The sequence below is a fragment of the Ambystoma mexicanum genome, chromosome 3q (assembly GCF_040938575.1).
Source record: "Ambystoma mexicanum isolate Mex_15411 chromosome 3q, UKY_AmexF1_1, whole genome shotgun sequence".
NCBI lineage: Eukaryota > Metazoa > Chordata > Amphibia > Caudata > Ambystomatidae > Ambystoma > Ambystoma mexicanum.
Genome location: NC_090926.1, coordinates 916927472 through 916953072, shown reverse-complemented (window position 1 = coordinate 916953072; position 25601 = coordinate 916927472). Strand labels below are relative to the sequence as shown.

Sequence of the window (25601 nt, the reverse complement as noted above, 5' to 3'; positions counted from 1 at the left end):
TAGTACCTTGAACTGATAGTGCTTGTCTTCTATCATGAATCTGAGGGATTTTCTGTGTGCTGGCAACATTGAACTATGAAAGTATGCATCTTTCATGTCCAATGTTGCCATGTAGTCTCCCTATGTGAGCAAGGGGATTACTTCCTGCAGTGTGACATACGAAACTTTTGAGGTTTGACAAATTTGTTTGCTGGGCGTAAATCTAGTACAGGGCGCATGGTGATATCCTTTTTGGGTACAATGAAGTACACTGAAGAAATACCCCTGTTTACCTGTAGCAGATGTACGACTTCTATGGCACCCTTTTCCTGCAGGATTTCGATCTCTTGTAACAGGATGTGCAGGTGTTCCGGCATCAGGCGTCTTGATCGTGGAGGTCTGAATTGGGGGGGTCCGGCAGAATTCTATGCAGTACCCGTGAGCGATGGTCTTGAGTACTCAATGGTCTGTTGTTATCCCCTCTCATGCTTGAAGAAATTATGTTAGCCAGCCCCCGACCAGGGAGGCATGGGAGGGGACCCGCATCTGCTTGTCATTTCAGACCTGAGGCTAGGGCGCCTCTAGGGACGGAAATTCGGCACCTTCCTTTTCTACGTTGTTGATCTCTTGGGGCACACGGGGTGGTGTAGCTCGTTCCCTGGGGGGATGACCAGTTGTTTCCCGAACCATATTGGTTGTGAGGGAAACATTGGCTATGAAAGGAACATCTTGAACCACTCCCTCTCCTTGTGGAGGGCCTTTGGGTGATTTGTTCCAGGGTCTTGAGGGTATCGTGCTCCTTTTTAGCTGTTTCAAGGGCTTCGTCAACCGCTTTCCGAAATAAGTTAGTCTCCTCCACCGACTTATTTATTTGTGAAGCTTGGGTTTCTGGTTTGAAACCAGAGTTTTGTAACCATATGTGCCTCTTCAGGAGGGTACCTTGTGCCAAGGTCCTGCCAGCTGTTTCTGCCGCATCTAAAGTTTTTTTGAGAATACTCTGATTAACTGTTTGCCCTCAGCTACAAAGGAAAGCAGGTGAGCCTGCAGCGGTTCAGGAACTTCTTGAAGGCCCTCTTGTAGCATATTCCATTGTGCATCTGAATAGCTAGCCAACAAAGTTGTGTTATTAGCTATACGAGTGGAAAAAGCAGCGGCAGTTGTGACCCTTTTCCCCTAGTGCGTATAACCTTTTGCACTCCTTATCAGGGGGTGCTTCCCCTGTGGACAGGGGGACCCCCGCCCTCTTCCTGGTTGTAGTTACTACCAGGGAATCTGAAGTAGCATGACCCCAAATATAAAGGGGATCAGAAGGGGAAGAGCGAAACAGTTTTTCTACACTAGGATTGACTGCCCTTGTAAGGGCGGTTGTCAACAAAGAAGGAGCCAAGCTTTTCTTGATCGAGTTCAACAAAGGAATAGCCTGGCTACCCAGTGGTTTTTTCTTCGGGTGTCTTCGTCAAAATCAGCCTCTGGTACAGCTTCCTGAGTAGCAATCTGGAAATGTTCAGCTGCCCGCCTTACGATAGCGTTAAACACCATCTGGTCATCAACTGGGGAGGCCTCTCGAGTGGGTGTGGTGGGGGCGAATCCATGCACAGGGTGTCAGGTGCCGGAGTTGGAGTGGGTGATGCCCATGGCTGAGGGTCGATCCGGCCGTGGATGTCCTCCCACTGCTCTGTGGGGTCAATGTGCTCATCCACAGGGTCCCCAAATGGATATTCATCCAGATTAAATTGGTCTACAGGGATTTCATCCTAAGTGAGGTCATAGGTCTCTTCTTCCTGAAAAGGATCAAAAGTCTCTTGAAACTTTGCAACAGGCAGAAAACCACTCTCTTCTCGAAGCCTTTTGGGTGTGGACTTCTCTGAGAGTTCCACAAAACTCTAACCTATTCATACACCCCTCAAACTTCTCTCTGGTCCATATTGAGGAACCAGAGGAGTCTAGGGGTGGGAAAGGCTCTTCTAATTGGTCTTCTGCTGCAGAACTCAAGATTTTTCTTTTAATGTCGGTGAAAGACACCCAGGGCACTCTGAAAATTCCTTTAGAGGTTCCGACGGTCGTGGCGTGTCTTCGGACGTATCTCTAGGCCTATCTCTAGGTTTTGATGAATCCTTAGGCCTATCTGTAGGTTTCGACGAGTCCTTAAGTTTATCCTTAAATTTCGACGAGTCCTTCAACCCTTTTTTTCTGATTTGACGTCGAAACGATCCTAGCGATGTTTTCGGTAATATCGGGTGTCACAGTAGAGTGTTTGGACTGGGCCTGCGGTTGCGCAGTTGTTTTCAGAGTAACCAGGGCCTTCTGTTCCGCGATGCCTTCTTCTGATACGTCTCAACAGACACTTAGTGTTGGTGGTAGCGCCCTTTGATTTAAACTGCCCAGTCGCATGCCACACCTGCGGTGGCGTTGAGAGCTGCCGATCAGCGGGCACTGCCGAACTATCCGGTGTGCCCTTTGGCATGATGGAACGCTTCGACTGTTTCGTTGAAGACAAACCGGGGGTTGTGTCTTTAGTGTGGGAAGAGTGTGCGTCCTCGTCGCCGGGATGTACAGTCCCCATAGCAGGACTCAAGTCGTGCCTGTTGGGCCGGGGACGGACAACGCAGAGCGTGAGCACTCCGCTGTGAGGTCAATGGCCTTCGATTCGGAGCCCTGGTCGTCACTAAACCCCTTATCACACTCGATGGCGGGGGAACTACTCTCGGCCTGCGACATTCCATAGGCCGCCCACCGCTTAACACAGCGCTCCTTTACTGTCTCCGGACGCAGCAGCTTACAAACCGCACAGGCCGCTTCGTTGTGGTTAAGGGGAAGACACCTATTACACTTAAGGTGTTTGTCTTTCCACAGGAATTTGGCTTTGCCTGAACGACAAAACCTAAATGGAGTTTAGCAGAGGAATAACACAGTGGCAACAAGACCAAGGGAACAAAGAGAGGAAAGGGAAAAGCATTCTTAAAAAGCAACTGTCCACCCCAACCCCACTCTTCCTACTGTGTAGGCTGGCCAGAAGGCCCGGCCACGTGGTCGGCGGCGCCGACCAGATCACTCTCCATCGAAGGTCCGTGGAGCAGGCTTCGGCGTAGGTCAGGAAACAGCCATCGAGGGAAGGGACGGCAAAATAATATCGATCAACGACCAAAGGTCAAAAAGTATAACAATAGCAATGTCTCTGGAAGAGCTCTGCATACGGCGACCAGTACACTGGCTGGAAAAAAACAAATCGGAGGGACCTCGACGCGTGAGGGATTTTGGGTACACTACACATCACGTTAGGGATAGTGTTACAGGCATGCCCATGTCGACGCCCCCTTTCGATTCTCAAAAGACAAGATGCAATGCTCTGCGGTTACCACTGGATGTCGGACTGTATGCACAGCATGTGATTCTAAGCCAATTAACAAGCATCAGAAACATCTTTTCCTGGATACCATCATGGATGGCTAGCGGACTGAAGGTACAAATAGGTGCCTTAGTACTAGTACTACTAGCATTCGGTGGTATTAGAGTAGCTATAGCACAACACAAGAAAACCACAGAGAAGACAATAGGGATGAAACTATTACTGGACGTAGAGACAAAGACAGAGAGACATAGACCTTCAATGTACTGCAGTCACACCTGAAGCAATGTCCTCCGTTTTCTCCAAGGACAACGGTCAATATACCCCATAACCACGTAACTGCACAGGAAAATAGGTATAGTGCAATCCCGATGGCGACTGCTGTTATATGACCTGGAGTTTAGATGAACAAGTCAAGTACTATGGTCACTTGGGAGAAGTGAAGAAAGTATGGATCCCAAAGCCGTACATGAACTAAGACAATGGACAAGGAAGTGTGGTTGATATATCGACCACCAGATGGGGGATTGAAGAGGGAGTCCTAAATGTGGCCCTCGTTGAACCTATCACACTCATCTCTGTGGCAGAGAAACAAAAGGTGTACATCGTTCCTGGGTCCCTCCGGTCCATCATCGATGTATCGCAGGTGTGAGAAACGCTTTTCACTCACTCATCAAGTCATTCAGACCCTGTCCTAATGACGTTACTGAAGAGATAAGCTTGCAGTGAATGGAGCAGATGAACTGACTGAGAACTTGCAGAAGCTGATGAAGTCACGACTGACACCATGACGTCTATGTGTTCGGCATGAAACACATATGCATCCCCCCATGAAGTTACGCAGACATTTTAGATTAAATTGCTGGTAGACACGAAGAGCATGCTTATGGCTCACGTAGAGGACAGACACATTCTTGCTATGCAGTAACCACAAGTTGCACAAGAATATATGTGAACTGCTTGCTGATGCTTAAACGCAATTAACATCGACGGCCATGAAAACAAAGATGGAAGCCACAGCCACATTGAAATCAATGGAAAGACACTGGAAGGGAACAAGAGCACAGAGGGAGATCTGACATGCTGACTTTGCTGAGATGCACGCACAGACCAGGCTTCCAGTGCAGCCACTGTGCACAGATTTGCAAAGGACGCAGAGAGAGCAAAAGTTTCATATTAACAGACGAGATAAGACACCTGCGTATGAAAATCCTCATAAATGTGAGCAGAAGTCAAGTTTGTGGTCCCTGCACACGTGATCTGAACCTGCAAGACAATACCTATTCATTCGAGCAAGGCTAAGGTAGTTGTTCCCATTCAACCGAATGCAGGATAATAAAAAAGTAATACCAGGTTCAAAGCCGAATGTTCCGTTTCAAGGCCTAGGGGATCAGAGATGGTAACTTGTTGAGAATATGCAGCACCTTTGTGGCTGTTCCTATCAACTTGAATAGTTGCACTTGGCCTGGTAACTTTCCAAAGCTTCAAGCTGAGAAGACCCTCCTTGCCCAATCCCTATTCACCTTCCATGCTAAGCTCATGCTTTGTTGCATCACCCAATCACAGCATACTAACCTGAAATTCTGTAGTTGCAACATTTAGGAGGTGGTCGCAGGAGGAGCCATCAGATATGGTTTATCCGATCAATGTACAAATCCCCTATACGATGCATATGCAGTCTTCCTCACTGACCAAGCCCGTCCCACATTAGGTTTTCATGATGTATCTTTATTTTGTGACGTCAACGGCAACAAAATGGGATGACAAGTTGGAGGTCGACAAGAGAGCATTGGAGAATATGCATTATTCATGTTGTGATCCCGGTGGATGGTTTTTGAATAAACAGTAAAACGATTATTTTTGTATGGAAACCTGATTGTGGGTGATATGTCACAAAATCCACCAACATTAATGATTTTGAATTGACGGAGGTGGTATTTTCGGAATACTTCCAGCGGTATTCCAAAAATAGCTCTGCACCGTAAACTCAAAAAGTGTTTTTATACATCTTTTTCTTCCCATTTCCATCCACAGCGGGAAGGTGGAAATTGATTATGTACAAAAGGGTCTGTCCTCCTTTCCATCCCTTACGATGGCCTCCAGTAAAAGGTTTTTGGTGGGAAATTTGCTTCTGTACAGTAAAAACAAAGTTTAAAAAAATATTGGAGTGACTTTGTAATCTTTACCCTCACCTCAGAGTGGTAGGTAAAAATAGGCAGCTGGAAGACCGCCTGTAATACCATTGGTGGTATTTGCATGGAATACCATCAGCGATATTGCAACACAATCCTGAATTTGTGGAACGGTAAATTTGGAGGTATTTACTACTGGATTTACCATTACTGTCAAACTCATAATTACCCTCTTACTATCCCTTCTTGATAAGTGAACATCCCCATCTGTAATCTTGTATTTCATGTACACATCAGGAAACATGGAATTAAAAACTTACTGGGAAGAGGATTCCAATGAACTTTTCTAGATTAACACTAACACTTCCAAATATTGTAATATCATTAATTATAATTGATGGCGAATTACCAGGTCCCATTTCTAACATAGCAAATAATACTGGTGAGTAACTTGCCTCAGTTCGCTCCCAGTTGTAGCTGGCCCACAAGCCCACATCTTGCACTAATTTTCTCTATTCATCACTTCTCCTGCATTTGCAGCTGCTTGTTTTACTGAAGATATTTTGAAGGAAATTATTAAATTCTGACTTTGAACTATTCAACTGAGGAGCACAGCTTTCTAGCTCTCCCGCAGATGTGAGAATTGTGTATTAGTTGTTTTACGATCTCAGTTGAAAAGCCCAACACAGCAGACGTTTTCACAGCTGTGCGTGTGCGGAGAAAGAAAAAAGGGAACCCACCGTGACATGGCAGCAATCAGGTGTTCGTCATTCCAAGTGGGAAGACTCCTGCCCCTTTCCTGATCAAGGTTAACATGATAGAATACGCAAAGACAATAATGATGGGAAAGTTAAGTTGGATTTAGGAACTGAGAACCTACTGGCAATAAACATTTAATTAACAGCGTTCCATTCACGAACTTTGTTTGAAATAGGAACAGCACATACCAAACGGTCAAACCTGGTTTGCCACCCCAAAACAAAAATATTTCTCAATTAAACCAGTCAGATAAGCAGTCATTCAAGTAACATTCATCAATATCATGGTACTTGGAAAGAGAAATATTGTGTAGTTGGGTGTGTATCTTGTCATGTCAATCATTTGTTATTACATATCTAACTTTAACAAACCATTTTCAGCTGGGGTTGATGAACTGGGGCAAAACTTTTCAAGAGTGGCCAACTGTTTATTTAAGGGAAGCAAAGGCTTCTGGCTCACGGGTCATGGATCAACTAAGGTCTGAACAGAACTAAACCGGGTTCTCTAATGAGATCTCCTTTGTCTTCATCCACCTGTTTTTAGAAGGCACCCAAGCTAGGACACTCTGCTCTGCCTGTGGAAGAGATAGAGACCCTGTAGTCACAATACTTCCAGAATTCATTGAGCACATATGAAAAAGAGCCTGGAGGTGCTTTTGGGGGAAAGAAATGATAAAACAAATATTTTCAAATCGCAGGGCCCGGTGATATGCTCAGAATGTGTGGCCGGGAAGTGGGTTCATGATACTTCTACTGCGCAGAATATGTCAACCTATGTGGGCCAGGAAACGGACCCCCCATTCAGAGAACACAGGTCCTCTAGGAACCAATAATCTGGAATGGGGACAGCAAGACTATTAGCTGCATTGGGGCCGGATGGGAAAATGTATATTTTCAAATTTCAGTTCCTTGGGATCTGTTTATGGAAGGGCATCTTGTAAAGGGGCACCATTGTACCTATTTGTGGTGCACGTTTGTGCCACTGATTCGATTTGTAACACAATGCCCATGTCTTTTTTAGGTTTTTGCTGATAGGTGTTGCGTTAGTGACCACAAGTGTAGGCAAAAACGATTTCTATAGGTGGGGGTATGCGGCCTCATTGATAAGTCATTTTTCAACCTTTTGTATATTTCTGGCTTTGTGAATGAGAATGCTATCAATGTAATCGAGAGTTTTAGATGCCGAGAGCTGACAGAACGTGGGGATTGCTTTGCTTGCCGATTACTGCCCTTTAGTCAAAGCATGATGTCTGTTAAAGCACTGAATGCGACTCTTGATATGTGATAGCCAAAGCGTATCGTTGTTGCATATACCTGCTTAACAGTTTGAACTCCTCATTATTTACGAGGTTGAATTGCTCTCGACACAAGTATGAATTATGGTGAGGACTCATGCTAGAGAAGTGCTCGTTCTCATGTGAGCATCATTAGCAGTACACAGAGCAAAGAACAGCCCTTTTCATATATTTCATTAGATTTGACAAAAAGCTCTGCGCCCTCAATCTCATGCTGTATTTACAAGCAGTTTATTAACTGTGTATAAGAACATACATGCTACAATGATTATACAGACGACAGCACTCCCTGGCACTGACCTCGTGCTGTCTGCCATGCTCCGATGAATGGCCCGACGTTTCCTGCCAACTCGCATTTCTGAGACCAAGGTCCATTATCCCCTGAAAAGAAGGCAGTTGTTTAAAGAGGAAATCTGGAGAAGAACGTGACAATTAGTTCAAATGGAAAGCTTATCACAAAGCTACTTGACTATCGTTTTCCTTATTCGGAAAGCTCTACTATAATTATGCATCTATTGCCAGGATTTATAAATCTTTTTCTGTCTCATAGTCTCAATTAAAGAGACAGTTACACGAGGTTGAAACATTGTGCAATTCAGAAAATCATCTCCGTTGAAACAAGATTACATGTGGAGCTCCAGCACTGCGCCGAGATAATGAAATTAAGTTATCTGTCATGCAAGCTTTTATAGCCTGCCTGCGTTCTAAAAGTCCTAATAGCAACACTCGATATCCAAATGCAAACCCCCAGCGCACCACGAATCCAATAATAAGCAGCACAAGCAGTGTATAAAAAGTGCTAACAAGATTCACAAATGCAGTACGATCCAACACAACAGCAATAACCACCCTATAGATTGTTTACAAGAATAATTTAAATGTGGGCATAAAAAAACAATTACTAACTAAATGCACAAAATGATAAAACAGCTCTTTAAGGTGTGTACTATTTCCTTCATTCACATAAAAGGCAATGATGATTCTGATGGATAGTAGCTTTCCTCTGCAGATACTGTATTTCTGCAAATACCCAACTGCCAGGGTGGAACTTTGAAAAGTTTTTTGAACTCTCACTGTACCGGGGTGCACCCCTTACATCTCGAGGTGCCACAGTCTGTGAGGCAAGTGATACCTCTAAGTAGCACTGCCTGCCTAAGTCGAACAGTTTCCTATAAACCCTCCACTATAGCTGTGCTAGGAACATTCTGGGGAAACTGAGTGCAGGCAGGCGGCCAATTACAAAATCTGTAGAGGAAACTACTGGCCTGATTGCAGATGTTAACAAGGTTTGCTCATCAATTAACCAACTTTCAATAGGGTCATCAGCTGTATCCACTGCGATGTCAACAGCAGCCTGACTCGTGGCACCAGCAGAATACAAGATGCCACTAGTCTTAGCTTCATTAGAAATATCCTTCATGCCAATTTTCTGAGGATAGAAAGCCTTGAGTGGTGTAAAAATCTCCTATAATACTTCTGGTGGTGGAAACACTTTCATTGACAGTGTACCAATAAAGTCCCTGGTGAACTCCCCTCTCACAGAAGGAAGCAGCTAAGACTATTTATTTAGTATAAACACAGCCAATTAAGGCTTTTTTATACAGCAATATACATAAAATAATAATAAATATATAAAACAATCATATACAGACTAAACATACATACAATTTTAGACAGCAAGAATGTGAATGCACACAATTGCATATTGTCTTGTCTGTGTAAGTATTGTATTGATGACCTCTTAAGTGGGCACTATATCTAATATTGTTTTAATAGTGCATCACATTTCAGTCAAGTGCTACAGCAATGCAAAATCATTCCCAATGGAAAACCTCTCGCAAATGAGACCAATAAATTATTCCATGTAGTCTACGTTACCAACCTCTCTCATCACTCTTTTCCGTACCACATCCAAACTTTCACATTCAAGAGTGAGGTGTTTGGAAGTTTTTAACATCATGCCTCAACATAGTCTACAAGATCTAACACTATACTCTATTCCCATCGGAGCACCCATAATTTACAACGTGTTCACCAAGTTAAATTTGAATTGTAAATATCCAATTATTCGGACAATCATACAGATACGGGGGGTGAGTGCAACACTTTAGATGTTGCAAGACATATTATCTACTATGAGTCTTAGTTGTGAGATCAGTCTCAGATTGCTCATGATCACTAAGGGGTCACTACCATTGACATTTTGCCAACGCTTGGATTAGACTTTTTGACACATGGGGGGTGATTACGAGGCTATTAGTGCCATGGCTGCCTCCAAAACCTCACCGACTCCGCCCTGGTGAATGGAGCGATTAACGCCCCATTCCAAGGTTGGCGGGGGCGGTAATTCACCATTCTCCAGGGCCCTTCCCCATTTGAGCCCCCCTAGGGCTCAAATGCGGTAAATTGCGGTACCGTTAATAGCTCTAAGGTCCCTTTGCGGGTCCTGTCCTTAACGTCTGGTAAAACCAGGAGTTAAGAGAGGACCCGCAAAGGGAACTCTTAGTAGGGCGGTAAGGGAATACCGGTGCCCTTACCGGTAGCAGTAATCCCTTACCGCCCGGGTCGTAATGAGGCCCATTGACTCTTGGTGCTTCACCCACTCAACTCTCATGCTGGACCTCCCATGAATCTCGTACTCGCATGCTGTGCCCATCGTCACTGTGAATCCTTGCCTACATTTTCTGTTCCCTTGCAACATTATGTGTTTTACTGACCTCTGCAACTGTACTCGCTCTCCCCTCGCTTCTCTACTCTTTTTCCATTGTATTCTATTCTCTTCTCCTCTCCTCTCTCTTCCCCTCCCTCTGCTCCCCCTCCCTTACTTTTTCTATGCACTTACTCTATCAGAATTGTCCCTGGATCTAGTATGATAGTAACACGTGTGTCCCCTCACCCGCTCCCTTACTTTTTATTCCCCCCCTTGCCCTCCAGCACTATCTGAAATGTCGTCAGGCCTAGTTCGATAATCGCTTGTTTTGTTCCTCTCCCTCCTTTATCCTCCCCTCTCCCTCACCTCTCCCTCACCTCTTGTAATTCTCCGGCTCTACCAGAAATGCCTCCAGGCCTAGTACGGTAGTCGGCTCTCTGTTCCCATTTCCTTCCTTGCACTATCTGAAATGTCTAAGAATGTTTTTGGATTTTCCCTTGTTCCCACCCTTGCCGTGAAGTGCTTTGAAACAGATTGGGCCTGATTACGAGTTTGGAGGCAGCCATGTTGCTATTAGCACCATGGCTGCCTCCAAACCAGTGTCCGGGTCGTCGGAATGGAGACTTACCGGGTCATTCCAACCTTGGAGGACCCGGAAAGTCCCCATTCTGAAAACCATTCCCATTCGAGCCCCCATAGGGCTCAATGGGAATGGGGGAGGAGCTAATAACGAGCACGCAAATAGCAGGCCCGTTATTAGCTCCCTGGTCCCTTAGCGGCTCCTGCAGACCTTAGTGGGACCCGCTAAGGTACCTCAGAATGCAGCGGTAGGGGGTTAACAGCACCGGCATCCTTACTGGTGCCGTTAACCCCCTACCGCCGTACTTGTAATGAGGCCCATTTTGTATAGGCGCTATATAAATAAACTATCATATCAGTAGGTTATCCCTCAAGGACAATAAAGTGATTAGCAACAATGGCATGTTTTCGACATGTTCATCTCGCCATTGGGTATTCCTTGTGTTATTCTAGCTGTGTGCACTTTTATGACAGTCAAGAGAGTTCCCGCAATGTAGTGGAGCAAAATGTCATAATCCCCAGTTGTAGTGCTTTACTTTCAATTTTTTTCATCTGAGGTTGCCAGATCAACTTATCAACTGTCAACGCCTAAATACTCATTACCTTCGTTTTGTTTGCATTAATTGAGAGCCCAAAGCTCTAAGAGTATAATTCCAATTTATCGAGATGATGCTGTAGTCCTCTAGCAGTGGTGTCACTCAGGATCAAGTCGTCGGCGTAGCCAAGCCACTACAGCCGAGAATAGCCCAATCTAAGGGGGGCGGCACAAGGAGTTAGTAACCTCACCATTCATGGATAGTCTAACTTTGACCCTGGTTTTAGAGTTCAAAGAGATAAACATATTCCATAGTTCCCAGGAGATACCCCACTGAATCGTTTTTTGCCACAATATGCTGTACTGTATCGAATGCACGGCTGAAATCCACGTAAACTACATGTACTGCTGTGATTCAACCCCAGCCATGAATAGTCTACAACAGAGACTAGGGCTAACAAATTCACGTAGCTTCTAGAGCCTTTGCCGAACCCAGTGTGATGATTCTATTTCCAGTGGTCAGCTATTCAGTTCCTTCAGAAGGACCCTCAGAAAGTTCTTAGATGGCCAGTAAGCAATCATTTTTAGTTTTCGATATATGTTAGGTTATTTATAACGTGCTTAATACCCAGAGGTTTCTAAGCATGGACCCGGGGTTAAACCTGTGTTGCTCCGTGTCGTCTTGCTTGCGAGGCAAAAGCAGGTTGCCGCTGGGCTATCCTCCCGAGATCATGCCCCATCTTTGTGTACTGTGTAAGGGTGCAAAATTACGAGTCTGACACAGTGGTGGCATGTTTGTTGGCAAAGTCTTTTATTATAAAATAAAAGGAGAAACCTTTCTTGGCCTATTTCTATGAGGGGCTGCCCTGCCTCAACACAACACTAAGGACTCTATCAGGATGTTGTCTAAAGTAAAATGTCAACCGTCCTGTGTCCAAAGCCAGTTCCGTCCCTTAGGCTAAACTAAGGAATCACAGGATGTCTTCTTGATCCAGAGAGGGGCTTCTCACATTCTGGATACAGACTTATAATGTTCCATTCTTGATGAGAAAACACAATGAGTGACTATTTAAACACGGTGTCCAAGTTTCAAAGGGGAGAGTCTCTTCCCCTTGTTGTTCTCTTTAATTCACAAAACGTAGTGTTAAGTCCAGTTCACTATCGTGGCAGACTCAACTGTAAGGCTTCTTCTCAACAAACGTGTTTCCCAAGTATCAAGGAGTAAGCCCTCCCCCTTGTTTTTCTCCAGGTCAAAGATTGTAGTGTCAAATGTGGTGCACTATCCTGCCAGACATCACTATATATTTTTGAGTTCCAAAAATGACTCTTTCTTTTGGTGGGTCCTTGACCCCTTTGTTCAGCTTCTTGCACCTCTATTTCTCTTTAATATGTGTTCCATGAGCCCCCTGGGTCGTCTCAGGGTCTCCCTGACTGGTTGTATATCTTCTTTATTGTGTGGGTCCCTGACCCCTTTTCTCTCAGGTTCACTCAGACTTGCTCTGGGTGCCAGTCCCTAGACTGCGGATTGCTTCGATCATGTATGGGTCTTCGACCCGTGTGTTTTGCCTCTGTGTAAGTCTTCGACACTTGTTCGTTATCCCTTTCTCTCTCTCGGGATATTGTTTGCGGGTTATCTCCCCCTGTTTTGCTCAATGACCCACTGAACAGACCTGGTGTACTTTCCTGCCAGGTACTGTTCCACATAGGATACTGTAAAGTTTGTGATCTCTTTCTGCCCCTAGGGATATTGATATCTGTCTTTTTATTGTATTCAGTTCCTTCTGTGTCCCACCAACCGGCGTAACCTTTTCCCTACTTTGGGGAAATGCTGTTGCGGTCTCTGGTCTGTCCTGGGAGTGGAGCGGGGCTTCTGCACTCTTTGGCGTTAGGCGTCCTGGTCTCTGTGGCTCCACAGCGACACACTCTTTCGCGTCCTCGGCTGCACATCTTTCTTTTGCCATGGCTTCACCAGTCGAGTTTCCTCTCTCCATGCACCGGAGTCCTGCTCCAGGGAACATATGGAGACAATAGTCCCTTCTCGGCAGCATTTCGTTCTCTTTCCCTCAGGTCTCTCACCACAAAACTGGAGTCTGGTTCCTCCAGGAATGACTTGACAATCTACACAGTCCTTCCTTGCTTTTTATGACCATAGTGAATTTAAGCAGACTGTTCTGCGTATGTTGGTTCCGCGGTGAGCTTTTGCCCCCTTGCCTGATCTTCGTGTCGTGATGGTATGCCCTCCAAGTGGGTAAGCCTCTTTTCCTCGTCCCTGTATGATCTGTGTGAACGGTCTCCTCTACTCTACAAAGACACAGAGGTGTGGGGGGCCACAGAGAACTGACGTGCTAAACATATAGAGGTGAAGGGGTGAATACTGCGTTCTCCCAAGGCCATCGTCACTGGTCCCATTTAGGGTTTCCTGCTCCATTCTTGCTGGAAGCAGCAACAATACCCTGGGATTTGTCACAACTGGTACAATAATACTGTCGAAGCATGTGGATGGAATAATGCTACTATACCTCATGACATAGAAAAGCGCATTTAGCAAGTTAGTCCACCATATTGGGTTACACTTGAGAAAAACATAGCTAAATCCATCAGGGCTGGGGGCACAGGAGTTTATTAGTGATTTGATATTATCCACTATGTTCTCAAGCCTTCCCTTATATATCCACCTAACATTTATATCAAGTGCTTTATGTTCACTGGGGCCTTTTAGTCCAATAGTGTCACCAAAATGTAGTTTTCACTCAGTTTTGAACGTGTCGTCCAGTAGCAACTTTATGGAGGAAGGAGGCTTAGCTAATTTCCAGAAACATTGACTATCAGGGCTTTCAGCAGCCAATATAAGGGTTTTTAATTGTTCCTTGGTTTTCCTGGAATGATGATATCTCAGCTGTTTGCAATATAATTCCTTTTGATCTCTCACTCCCTCACATAGGCCTGATCCTCCTAAAGAATTCTTACTAAGTCTTCAATTGCCTCTTAGCTGCCTATTGCCTCGATGCAAATGGGTGCTCAGTTGTAGTACACATCTTTTTGTGGGCAGTAATATGCTCAGTGATGCTTTTAATTCCCTCGAAGTAACTCTTTATAAGGGCCCTAACATTTTCAAAGGGGATTGATGGTTTTCATGTGCAAATTCTGTGATTACACATCTATATTATGACTATATTCAGTCAATCTCTTGTATATGTACGACTAGTCACCTGACTCCAAATATTGCTATTTCGATATTTAGTGGGCACTAGGGGTAGAATCATATTAGCCACTTTTTGTCATGATCACTGCTTCCAAGGAGTCAGGAACAGCCCAACATCCTTGGAAGCAGGCCCCTAACCGTCATCTTAGGCACCAGCCGGTCCCCACTGGGACCTTTTGGACCTTGTCCTGGCGCCGGTGGCACCAGGCTCATCAAAGTCATCAGTCCCGGCACTGGAAGCGCCGGGCTCATATTATGTATGAAGATGCTTGGGTGGACCTACCTGCAGCAGACCATGCTGCTTACTTACCAGCCACTTAGAAGTCCTCTGTGAACAGGAACTACTTTCTTACCTGGGTGGGGCAAGCTCCACTCCCTGGATACAGCACTGGAACTCTTCTGGAACTGGAACTCTTTTCCTACCTAGGCGGGGCCGTGGAGGAAGACGCCTCATCACTCCAAGGCTATTTAAACCACACCCGATAGATGAAACGTGCTTTGCGTTATTCTGCATCTGCAGCAGAACGCTCACCGAGTCTGTTCCAGCCTTTCTTCTTTCGATCCTGAACCTGCAAGAATTATACTTACCATTCCTGTATCCAGTCAACAACAGCACCTGCAAAGACAAGAAACAACAGGTTAGCAAGGCAACCTTTACACGCAGTGCTTACTCACCTGATCCATCGGCTGCGGCCATTTCTTCACGCTGCACCTCCGCCTGTGAAGACGAAAGCATTGTTATTACTTACCGGCACTCCGCAAATTCCGGATTTCTTCACGCTGCATCGCCGCCTGTGAAAACAAACGAAGAGACATTAGACAGGTATTTACTTACGCCCATCGCGCTCGTCACAATAGAACGCCTGCAAGTACTCCGGCGTCTCTTAAGCACGAACTAAGCAGCAAGGGAAAAAGACAGCATTTACTTACTCATTTCCAGGCGCTTCACTCCATCTTCCATCTCCAGAGTCCTGCAAGACAAAAATGGAAAAGCATTATACAGAGTCCTGTTCAATATTAACGTGCCACGCACCTAAAGACTATAAAGACTAAAAAGGTGTCCGGAAACTCACCGCTCGTGCAGTTAACGACGGTAACAATCCTCTGAGTTCAAGAGGCCTATGTTTCACCAGTGAAGGAACTGGCAACGGCACCCTGCACCAGACGCAGATGGAGAGTCCAGCATTCACCTATCTAAGAAACCTCACCCTTCGAGTTCCACACACAGTGAGAAGAGGTTCGACCCCAGAAGCCAATCGAGTCCTGCACATCACTTTTCGAGTCGCAGACACCTTCCTGCCAAGACCAGCGCCTCCGTGGGAATCAGGTGAGCGTTACAGAACGCGCAGCCCACCGCAAAACTCCTACCCAGGCGCAATGGAAACCTCAGACACTGATCAATTAGCCCAGTTGCTCGGGGAATTAAGAGCAGAAGTACATGCAGCTCGTCAGGAAACAAACTCTCTAAGAAGAGAGCTGATCATTTCCAAGGAGCGAACAGAGCACCTCGCTAGGCAGTTGCTACAAACGCAGGCAGGACAGACACCTTTTCCCGCTCCAGGAGGAAGTTATCCTTCTGCATCATCTTTAAATCCAGTGCAAATCAATCTACCCGGTAATGTGCCATTGGCTCCGCCCGAGCGCTTTTCTGGTGACCCAAAGAAATTTGCAGTGTTCATCAACCAGTGCCGCCTACACTTCTTATGTCGACCAGCTGCATTCCCAACAGATCAGACCAAGGTGGCTTTCGTGCTTTCTTATCTCAGTGGCAGCGCAGCAGATTCATCGATCCCTTTAGTCACCCAGGATGATCCGGTTTTGCATGATTTCCAGGCCTTCCAGTCCAGCATGGAGAAACTGTTCGCAAGACATGCACAAGGGCAGGCCTTGGACAATGAACTTCTTTCATTACGACAGGGTAATCAAGACCTCTTGACTTATATAGCCTCATTCAACAGACTTATAGTGGAAACTCAATGGCCCGAGGATAAGAGAATAACGCTTTTCTACCGAGGCTTGCGTGGAGAGCTCAAGGATGTGTTAGCTCAAGTTGTGAATCCTCCACAAGAATGCTCAGACTATATTGACTTAGTTGTCCAATTGGACCACAGATTACAGAACAGGAAGGCTGATCGTTCCAAATTTGATACCCGAGTGTTTTCTAAAACACAGACCTCTACTAGGGATGCTGACACTGAGGAACCCATGCAAATAGGGGGCATGAAAGGACCTTTAACCCAAAAGGAGCGGGAAAGAAGAAGACAGCTGCAATTATGCCTCTATTGCGGAAACTCAGGGCACTTTCTTCGAGACTGTCCAGTGAAACCAGCTAAGAAGGCTGTAGGAGCCGCAGATACCTGTACCACAAATTCTGAGCAGGGAAACGACCTAGCCCGACAAGTGTAGAGGTCCTCTTGCCGAGCATTAAGATCTGTCCCGTGACCTCGTATTTCGTGGTGCCCATGGTCCTCATTAGTCCTGATCGTCCGGATCGTTTGCATGCAATTGAAGCTTACATCGACAGCGGAGCAATCAGTAATTATGTGGACCGTGAAATGGTATCAAGGATGAACCTACCCCTTGTCCCTAAGGCAGTAAAAGACGTCATTACTACAGTGGATGGCACGGAGATAGCCTCCGGACCAGTAACGCACGCCACCCAAGAAGTGACGCTAGTGAGCCAAGATGGACACCGGGAGAAAATCGTGTTCGATGTGATCAAGGCCCCTCAGTTCCAGATCATTCTGGGAATCCCTTGGTTAGAGAAGCACAATCCTCAGATCGATTGGCGAGCAAAGACGGTTCAGTTTCCAGAATGTTTTACCACTTGTTATCCTCGGCCTAATGTTTCACTGGCGGCAATCTCTTCTGAGGTTCCCAAATTACCTCCCGAATACCAGGAATTCCAAGATGTCTTTCGGAAGGATCAAGCTAACACCCTGCCTCCTCATAGGTCTTACGACTGTCAAATAGATCTGATACCCGGAACAACTCCTCCTTGCAGTAGGATTTATGCCCTCACCGAGCCAGAGAATCTTCACCTCAGACAATATCTGGACCAATACCTAGCCAACGGGTTTATCCGTCCTTCAAAATCTCCAGCTTCCTCGGCTTTATTCTTCGTTCCGAAAAAGGAAGGAGACCTTAGGACTTGTATAGATTACCGCGCCCTGAATCAAATCACTGTTAAAAACAGATACCCGTTACCTTTGATCCCTGAACTCCTGGACCAAGTCAAAGACGCATGTATATATACAAAGTTGGATCTCAGAGGAGCCTACCACTTGGTACGAATAAAAGAGGGCGATGAATGGAAGACGGCCTTCCGCACCAAGTATGGGCTGTTTGAATATCAAGTTATGCCCTTTGGACTTTGCAACGCGCCTGCCGCTTTCCAGTATTTTATGAATGATGTCCTTAGAGAACTCATAGATGTGTGTGTTGTTGTCTACATTGATGACATCCTCGTCTATTCATCATCTAAAGAAGAACATCGGAAACATGTTAGAGAGATCCTCAAGAGACTACGTCAACATAACCTTTTTGCTAAACTCGAAAAATGCGGTTTTAATGTAACTGAAGTTGAGTTCCTGGGATTCATATTGTCACCCAACGGAGTCCATATGGATTCAAAGAAAGTCGATGCAATTATCAAGTGGCCTTCACCAACCTCTATAAAGGGAGTCCAAAGCATGTTAGGCTTCGCTAATTTTTACCGCAGATTCATTCCTGAATTCTCTCGAATAGTCCAGCCCATCACTGCTCTGTTAAAGAAAAACAAACGTTTTGAGTGGTCTACTGAGGCGGAACAAGCCTTTCAGGACTTAAAAACTAAATTAATTTCTGCACCTGTTCTAAAACATCCTCGTCCAGAACTCCCCTACATCGTAGAAACAGATGCTTCAAGTCTTGCTATGGGGGCAGTTTTATCACAAAAAGATCCGGTCACACATCAATTACATCCTGTAGCCTTTTGGTCCTGCAAATTCTCGGCTCCCGAGATCAACTATTCAATTACAGACAAGGAACTCTTAGCTATCAGATCGGCCTTTAAAGCCTGGCGGCATTATCTTTTGGGAGCCAGACACACAGTCACCGTAATGACTGATCACCGCAAGTTACAGTATCTGAAGACGGCTAAAGCTCAGTCTTCCAGGCAGCTTCGCTGGGCTCTGTTTTTGGCGGAATTTGATTTTATAATTACTTATCGACCTGGCAGTAAAAATGGAAAAGCAGATGCCCTTTCCCGGATGGGAATAGATGAACATTTGACCAACCCAGAACCAATACCCATAATCCCTGAACAAAGGATTTTGGGTTTGGTCAGCGCTCAATCCTTTGAAGACATCAAGACCACAGTCAAATCACTTCTAACTCCGGCCGATTTACAGGACTGGCAATTAAGGGGAAAAGAATTTTCAGTGGATCAAGACCTACCTTTTTTCCAAGGACGATTGTACTTGCCCAGTGAGAAGATACAAAGACAGGTAATCTCCTGTTATCACGATTCACTAATGGAGGGTCACCCTGGCATAACCAAAACCATGGAAAAGGTCAAAAGACATTTCTGGTGGCCATCATGGAAAAAGGATATTAGAGACTTTGTAATCTCTTGCGGTGTATGCGCCCAAAATAAAAGTCTGAAGGAGAAACCAGCCGGCCTCTTACACCCACTAGACATCCCTCCCTGTCCATGGCATACCCTGTCCATGGATTTCATCACGGACTTACCTCCATGCTCAGGGTATAATACCATTTTAGTAGTCGTGGATCTATTCTCCAAGATGGCTCACTTCATTCCCCTGAAGGGCCTACCTTCAGCTTCATTATTGGCCCGAGAATTCTTAGAAAACGTCGTTCGGTTACACGGTTTTCCCTCGGTTTTGGTTTCCGATAGGGGAAGTCAATTCATCTCCCACTTTTGGCGAAGTTGCTGTCGTTTAGCTCAAATAGATGTGAGACTTTCTACCAGTCACCATCCCCAGACTGACGGACAAACCGAGAGGACAAATCAAACTCTAGAGCAATATCTACGTTGCATGCTCCAACAAACTGAAAACCCTTGGAAGGACATTCTTTGGATTGCTGAATACGCTTATAACAATTTGACTCATTCTGGAACCGGAAAGACTCCCTTCTTCTTATTATACGGACACCATCCTAGAACCTCTAACCTGGATCCTACCCAAGAATTCGAGGCACCTGATGTGGATCACTTGCACTCGGAGATCACTCGTGCTTTTAAGGAAGCCACTGACCATCTGCAAAGAGCTAAAGCTCAATTCAAGAAAGGAGCAGATCAGCACCGTAAAGAGGCCCCTCACTACGCAGTGGGAGATCAGGTCTGGTTATCCACTAAGCACCTACCTCTAAAAGGACCCCGCACTTTTATTCCGAGATACCTTGGACCCCATCTTATCTCTGCCATAATTAATCCAGTGGCTGTTAAATTGGAATTGCCTTCGCATATGAAAATACATCCAGTATTCCATGTCTCCTTACTAAAACCAGTACAACCAGGAACCTGATTGACCGAACTCCCAGAACCTGTTTTTGTAGATGGAGAAATTGAGTTTGAAGTTAAGAACATCCTAGACTCCAAATCTAAATTATATTACCTGGTTGATTGGAAAGGATACGGCCCCCAGGAAAGGTCTTGGGAACCCTCAGAATATGTCCACGCACCTCGTCTGGTCAAGAAATTCCATTTGAATCACCCCGACAAGCCAAAACCCCCGGACAAGACACGCTTCTGAGGGGCCTTGGAGGGGAGGGGAGGGGAAGGGAAGGGAAGGGAAGGGAAGGGAAGGGAAGGGAAGGGAAGGGAAGGGAAGGGAAGGGAAGGGAAGGGAGGGGGATGCTATCATGATCACTGCTTCCAAGGAGTCAGGAACAGCCCAACATCCTTGGAAGCAGGCCCCTAACCGTCATCTTAGGCACCAGCCGGTCCCCACTGGGACCTTTTGGACCTTGTCCTGGCGCCGGTGGCACCAGGCTCATCAAAGTCATCGGTCCCGGCACTGAAAGCGCCGGGCTCATATTATGTATGAAGATGCTTGGGTGGACTTACCTGCAGCAGACCATGCTGCTTACTTACCAGCCACTTAGAAGTCCTCTGTGAACAGGAACTACTTTCTTACCTGGGTGGGGCAAGCTCCACTCCCTGGATACAGCACTGGAACTCTTCTGGAACTGGAACTCTTTTCTTACCTAGGCGGGGCCGTGGAGGAAGACGCCTCATCACTCCAAGGCTATTTAAACCACACCCGATAGATGAAACGTGCTTTGCATTATTCTGCATCTGCAGCAGAACGCTCACCGAGTCTGTTCCAGCCTTTCTTCTTTCGATCCTGAACCTGCAAGAATTATACTTACCATTCCTGTATCCAGTCAACAACAGCACCTGCAAAGACAAGAAACAACAGGTTAGCAAGGCAATCTTTACACGCAGTGCTTACTCACCTGATCCATCGGCTGCGGCCATTTCTTCACGCTGCACCTCCGCCTGTGAAGACAAAAGCATTGTTATTACTTACCGGCACTCCGCGAATTCCGGATTTCTTCACGCTGCACCTCCGTCTGTGAAGACGAAAGCATTGTTATTACTTACCGGCACTCCGCGAATTCCGGATTTCTTCACGCTGCATCGCCGCCTGTGAAAACAAACGAAGAGACATTAGACAGGTATTTACTTACGCCCATCGCGCTCGTCACAATAGAACGCCTGCAAGTACTCCGGCGTCTCTTCAGCACGAACTAAGCAGCAAGGGAAAAAGACAGTTTGAGCGCTTGCATTTACTTACTCATTTCCAGGCGCTTCACTCCATCTTCCATCTCCAGAGTCCTGCAAGACAAAAAGGGAAAAGCATTATACAGAGTCCTGTTCAATATTAACGTGCCACGCACCTAAAGACTATAAAGACTAAAAAGGTGTCCGAAAACTCACTGCTCGTGCAGTTAACGACAGTAACGATCCTCTGAGTTCAAGAGGCCTATGTTTCACCAGTGAAGGAACTGGCAACGGCACCCTGCACCAGACGCAGATGGAGAGTCCAGCATTCACCTATCTAAGAAACCTCACCCTTCGAGTTCGACACACAGTGAGAAGAGGTTCGACCCCAGAAGCCAATCGAGTCCTGCACATCACTTTTTGAGTCGCAGACACCTTCCTGCCAAGACCAGCGCCTCCGTGGGAATCAGGTGAGCGTTACACTTTTAGATTGTTTAAGGGATAAAGAATAAGACTCGGACACAGTAACCAGTTTCAGTATGAAATATGACTATTGTAAAAATAGTAGTAAGAGGGGTTGGAGGGAATCTGTTATGAGCAGTAGGTAGGATCATTATAAAGGATACTCTGGTAGCCAGCTGTGATCTTCTAGTTACTTTAATCAGGTTACATCACAAGGAGATGGAAGGTACAGTACTAGGGAAGCCCACTCGCTCCCCCCACCCAGGCTACATAATTACCAACTGCCCTGGGTGGAATCTCATACACTCAGCATTCCAGTCAGTCACACTCCAGCCATTCCATTAATGACCTCACACATACAGGCACACAGCATGCATTCAGGATAAAGCAGGGAATAAACATATACAGGGTAATTCATAGAATTTCACACAAAAGTGGCGCACGCGGCTGGCGCAGTGTGCGCGTGCGAATGTCTGCACCAGCCGCGTGAGCTAAAATCGATTTCCGCGCACAGCGTATTCATTGATTTTCACCTCCAAAACTAGCCGTGACCTGCCTGCAGCAGCGCCAGTTACGCCCTCAAGAACGCCCCTAGCGCAAGGAAAAGCCATCAAAATCCCCAATCCAGCGCAAAGGGCTGCGCTAACCCTGGACCAGTTTACAGGGCTGCCAAACAGCAAACGCCAAGCGGGGAACGTGTATTACTGGGGTTCGCATGAAGTTTCACACACGAAAGGGCCTGTGCGAGTGGGGTACGTGTATAATTGGGGTTCGCGGGAAGTTTCACATGCGATTTCAGCAGGGTACGTGTATTACGGGGGTTCGCAGGAAGTTTCACACACGAAAGGGCCTGTGCAGGTGGAGTACCGGTATAACTGGGGTTCGCGGGAAGTTTCACATGCAAGAGGGCCTGTGCGAGTGGAGAATGTGTATAACTAGGGTTCGCGGGGGGCGTGGCTAACCGCCATGTAGAGTGGACGCGTCTCTGGTGAGCTCCGCTCGAAGGACATCGATAAGCTGCTTTACGGGACACTTAAGCAACACTTGAGCCCGCAGAAACATCGAAGGAGTGGTGGAAGCCTGCAGGAGGCCCTTGGACTTCTCATACAAGGAAATCGCGGCCCTAAAAGACCTAAACGCGGCTTGCGAACAACGGCGTAATCTGAGACCAAGATGGCGGCCGCATCCTACTAAGCCCGTGGAGCCCCGCGCTGGCCTGGAGATCCGCGCCCCCATCGCAAGTGAGAGAGAAGAGGCTCCGGAGGAAGATCGAAGGAGGCCTCACCGGGTTCGAGACGGTCCCTGCGAGGGCATATATAGTGGCCCCGCGGTGGGGTCCGAAGGGGACTGGAGAGTGAACCGGGCCCGCCCGCTGAGACGAGGGAAAAACACAGGCGCGCGGCCCTCCCGCCGGGGACCTGTAAACATGGCCAGCCTGGACAGATCTACGGGCAGGGGAGCCAAATCTAAACAGCGACAGACCACCCTGGATGTGTATGCGGCTAACGACCACCCAGCCCCTGGGTGCCCCGAAGCAACAACGGCTAATAAGGACCCGGGCCCCGCCGCGGCGCCGACCGAACCCAGCAATACCCAACTCATGGAGGCCATCGCTTCATTCCAAGCAACGATAGTGAACAAGATAGATGCCGTGGCCATCGACCTGGGGCTCCTGCGCCAAGACGTCCGGGCGCTAGCGGACAGGACCGAGACGTTGGAGACCCAGGTACGAGAAAATACTGAAGCAAAGGCCCAACTCCTACACGATGTAGACGGCCTACGGCAGAGAGTTAAGAATCTGGAAGACAGAGCGGAGGAGGCCGAAGGGAGGGCCCGCCGAAATAACATCCGGCTGCTAGGCCTACCTGAAGGCATAGAGGGCTCAGACCCCACCGACTACGTAGAAAATCTCCTGCTACAAGAGATCGGAGCGGGGAAACTTTCACAGGGATTCACCATAGAGAGGGCCCACAGATCACTCGCTAAGAAACCGCCACCGGGCGCCCCACCCAGGCCCATGATAGCGAAGGTGCTAAATTACAGAGACCGCGAGGTCATCCTGGCCTTCTCGCGCTCGGGAGGACAGATCCAGAGGAACTCGGCCAAGATTGCGATCTACCCGGATTACACGTTCCAAGTACAGATGAACAGGGCCCAGTTCATATACACTAAGGCTAGATTGAAAGCGGCCGGGGTGAAATACATGCTCCTGTACCCCTCCAGGCTAAAGGTACTACACAACAACAGGGCCCTCCTGTTCGACACCCCGGCACTCGCTCGTGACTGGATGGACGAGCAACAACTGCCAGACATCGAAGATAAGAGACGTAAGCAGAACTGAACCACCCATCGTAACTATAACGAAAAGAGCTCTTCCACAGATGCACAACGACACGGAATCGCGCCCTACAAGCAACTGAACGGATCATACCACGCGGAACACCGAAGCACCAGCTCCCTCAACCCCCTGGAGTTCTATTCCTCTTTTAGGGTACGTTTACCCGCCCGTAGGGCACCCGACGACCATGTTTGGTCCTAAGGAGCGGAAACGGGACAGTCATGACGGGGTTCCCTCCGTTAGACCAGTTTTTTGTTTGGGAAGTTTATTGGGGGGGAGGGAATTGCGGAGGAGTTGCACCCACGTTGGGACTTTGAAGGGGAAACGCCGAGACCCCAGGACATCCTTATCACAGATACATTGCCAACTAAACCCCCCGCCCGAGACAGTGGGGGAACATTGGACCCAACCATGCTCATGGCCGGAACGATTAAAATAATGACGTGGAACGTCAGAGGCATGAACAGTTACGTGAAACAACGCAGAATACACACATACTTAAGGCGCTGTAAAGTCAGGATTGCCATGATCCAGGAAACACATTTAACAGAGGAGAAACTAAAAGCCCTGGCCAAGACATGGCGAGGGACCCTGATTGGATCCTCCTACTCTTCATACGCAAGGGGGGTTTTGATATGGATAGACCCGACCGTCCCCTTCAGGATAACGGACACCAAGACGGATGATGAAGGTAGGATGGCCCTGGTGCGGGGTACGGTGGAGGGGAGGGAGCTGTGCCTGGTTAGCACCTATGCCCCAAACCATGATGCCACCCCCTTCTTCCACTCCCTATACACCAGACTAGGCCCTCATGCAAACTCCACGGTGATCTGGGGTGGGGACCACAACTGCACCCTCGACCCGCTCAGGGACAGATCTGATGCCAAACACTCCCGCCCGTCCCCCCCAGCCAAAGTGTTGCTTAAGCTAATGACTCAACTCTCGCTCTGCGACCTGTGGAGGGAGCTGGGCCCGGAGAAGCGTGAGTACTCTTTCTACTCCCCACCACACAAAGTCTACACTAGGCTGGACTACATGATGGTAAGTTGCGAGTGGCAGGCCACTTTCAGCGATGCACAGTACCTGCCTAGGGTCCTGTCGGACCACTCCCCCTTAATGGTCACATGGGAGATGCACCCGCCTAGACCCCCGGTTCCCACGTGGAGACTACGAGCTGAGGCCCTGCTAGATGTAGCCTTCCGGGACCATATACAGAACAGCACAGATGAATACTGGCGGGTTAACCTGGGTAGCGTAGACAGCATTGGTACCGCGTGGGAGGCATATAAGGTGGTCATGAGAGGGGACATGCTGATGGCAGTGGGGGGAGCCCAGAGAACTGTCGCGAACTCCCTGGCGGAGGCAGAGGGGAAACTGGGCGAGCTAGAAAGCAAAGCGGACGTAACCCCCGAGAGCCTGCGAGAAATGATTCAACTGCGACAGGCCTGTCTGACCCACTGGGAGACACTCGGGAAACTGAGCTACACTAAGCACGTTGAAAGGTCACACGCCCTAGGAGACAAACCTGGCAAACTCCTTGCCTGGCTATATAAAAGAGAGACCCCCAGCGCCCCTATCTGTCACGTGCGGAAACC

The 25601-nt window shown here is 47.3% G+C and overlaps 1 protein-coding gene across 3 annotated transcripts in view; it reads right to left on the bottom strand.

Annotated features, from left to right (window-relative positions):
• Window positions 1-25601, bottom strand: part of ARSG (arylsulfatase G) — a 2321949-nt gene that overhangs the window by 746875 nt on the left and 1549473 nt on the right. For all 3 annotated transcript variants that reach the window (XM_069655066.1, XM_069655065.1, XM_069655064.1), the window contains one exon: window positions 7811-7891. In XM_069655066.1, coding sequence (XP_069511167.1) covers window positions 7811-7891 — 81 coding nt within the window. The remainder of the gene's footprint in view (window positions 1-7810; window positions 7892-25601) is intronic.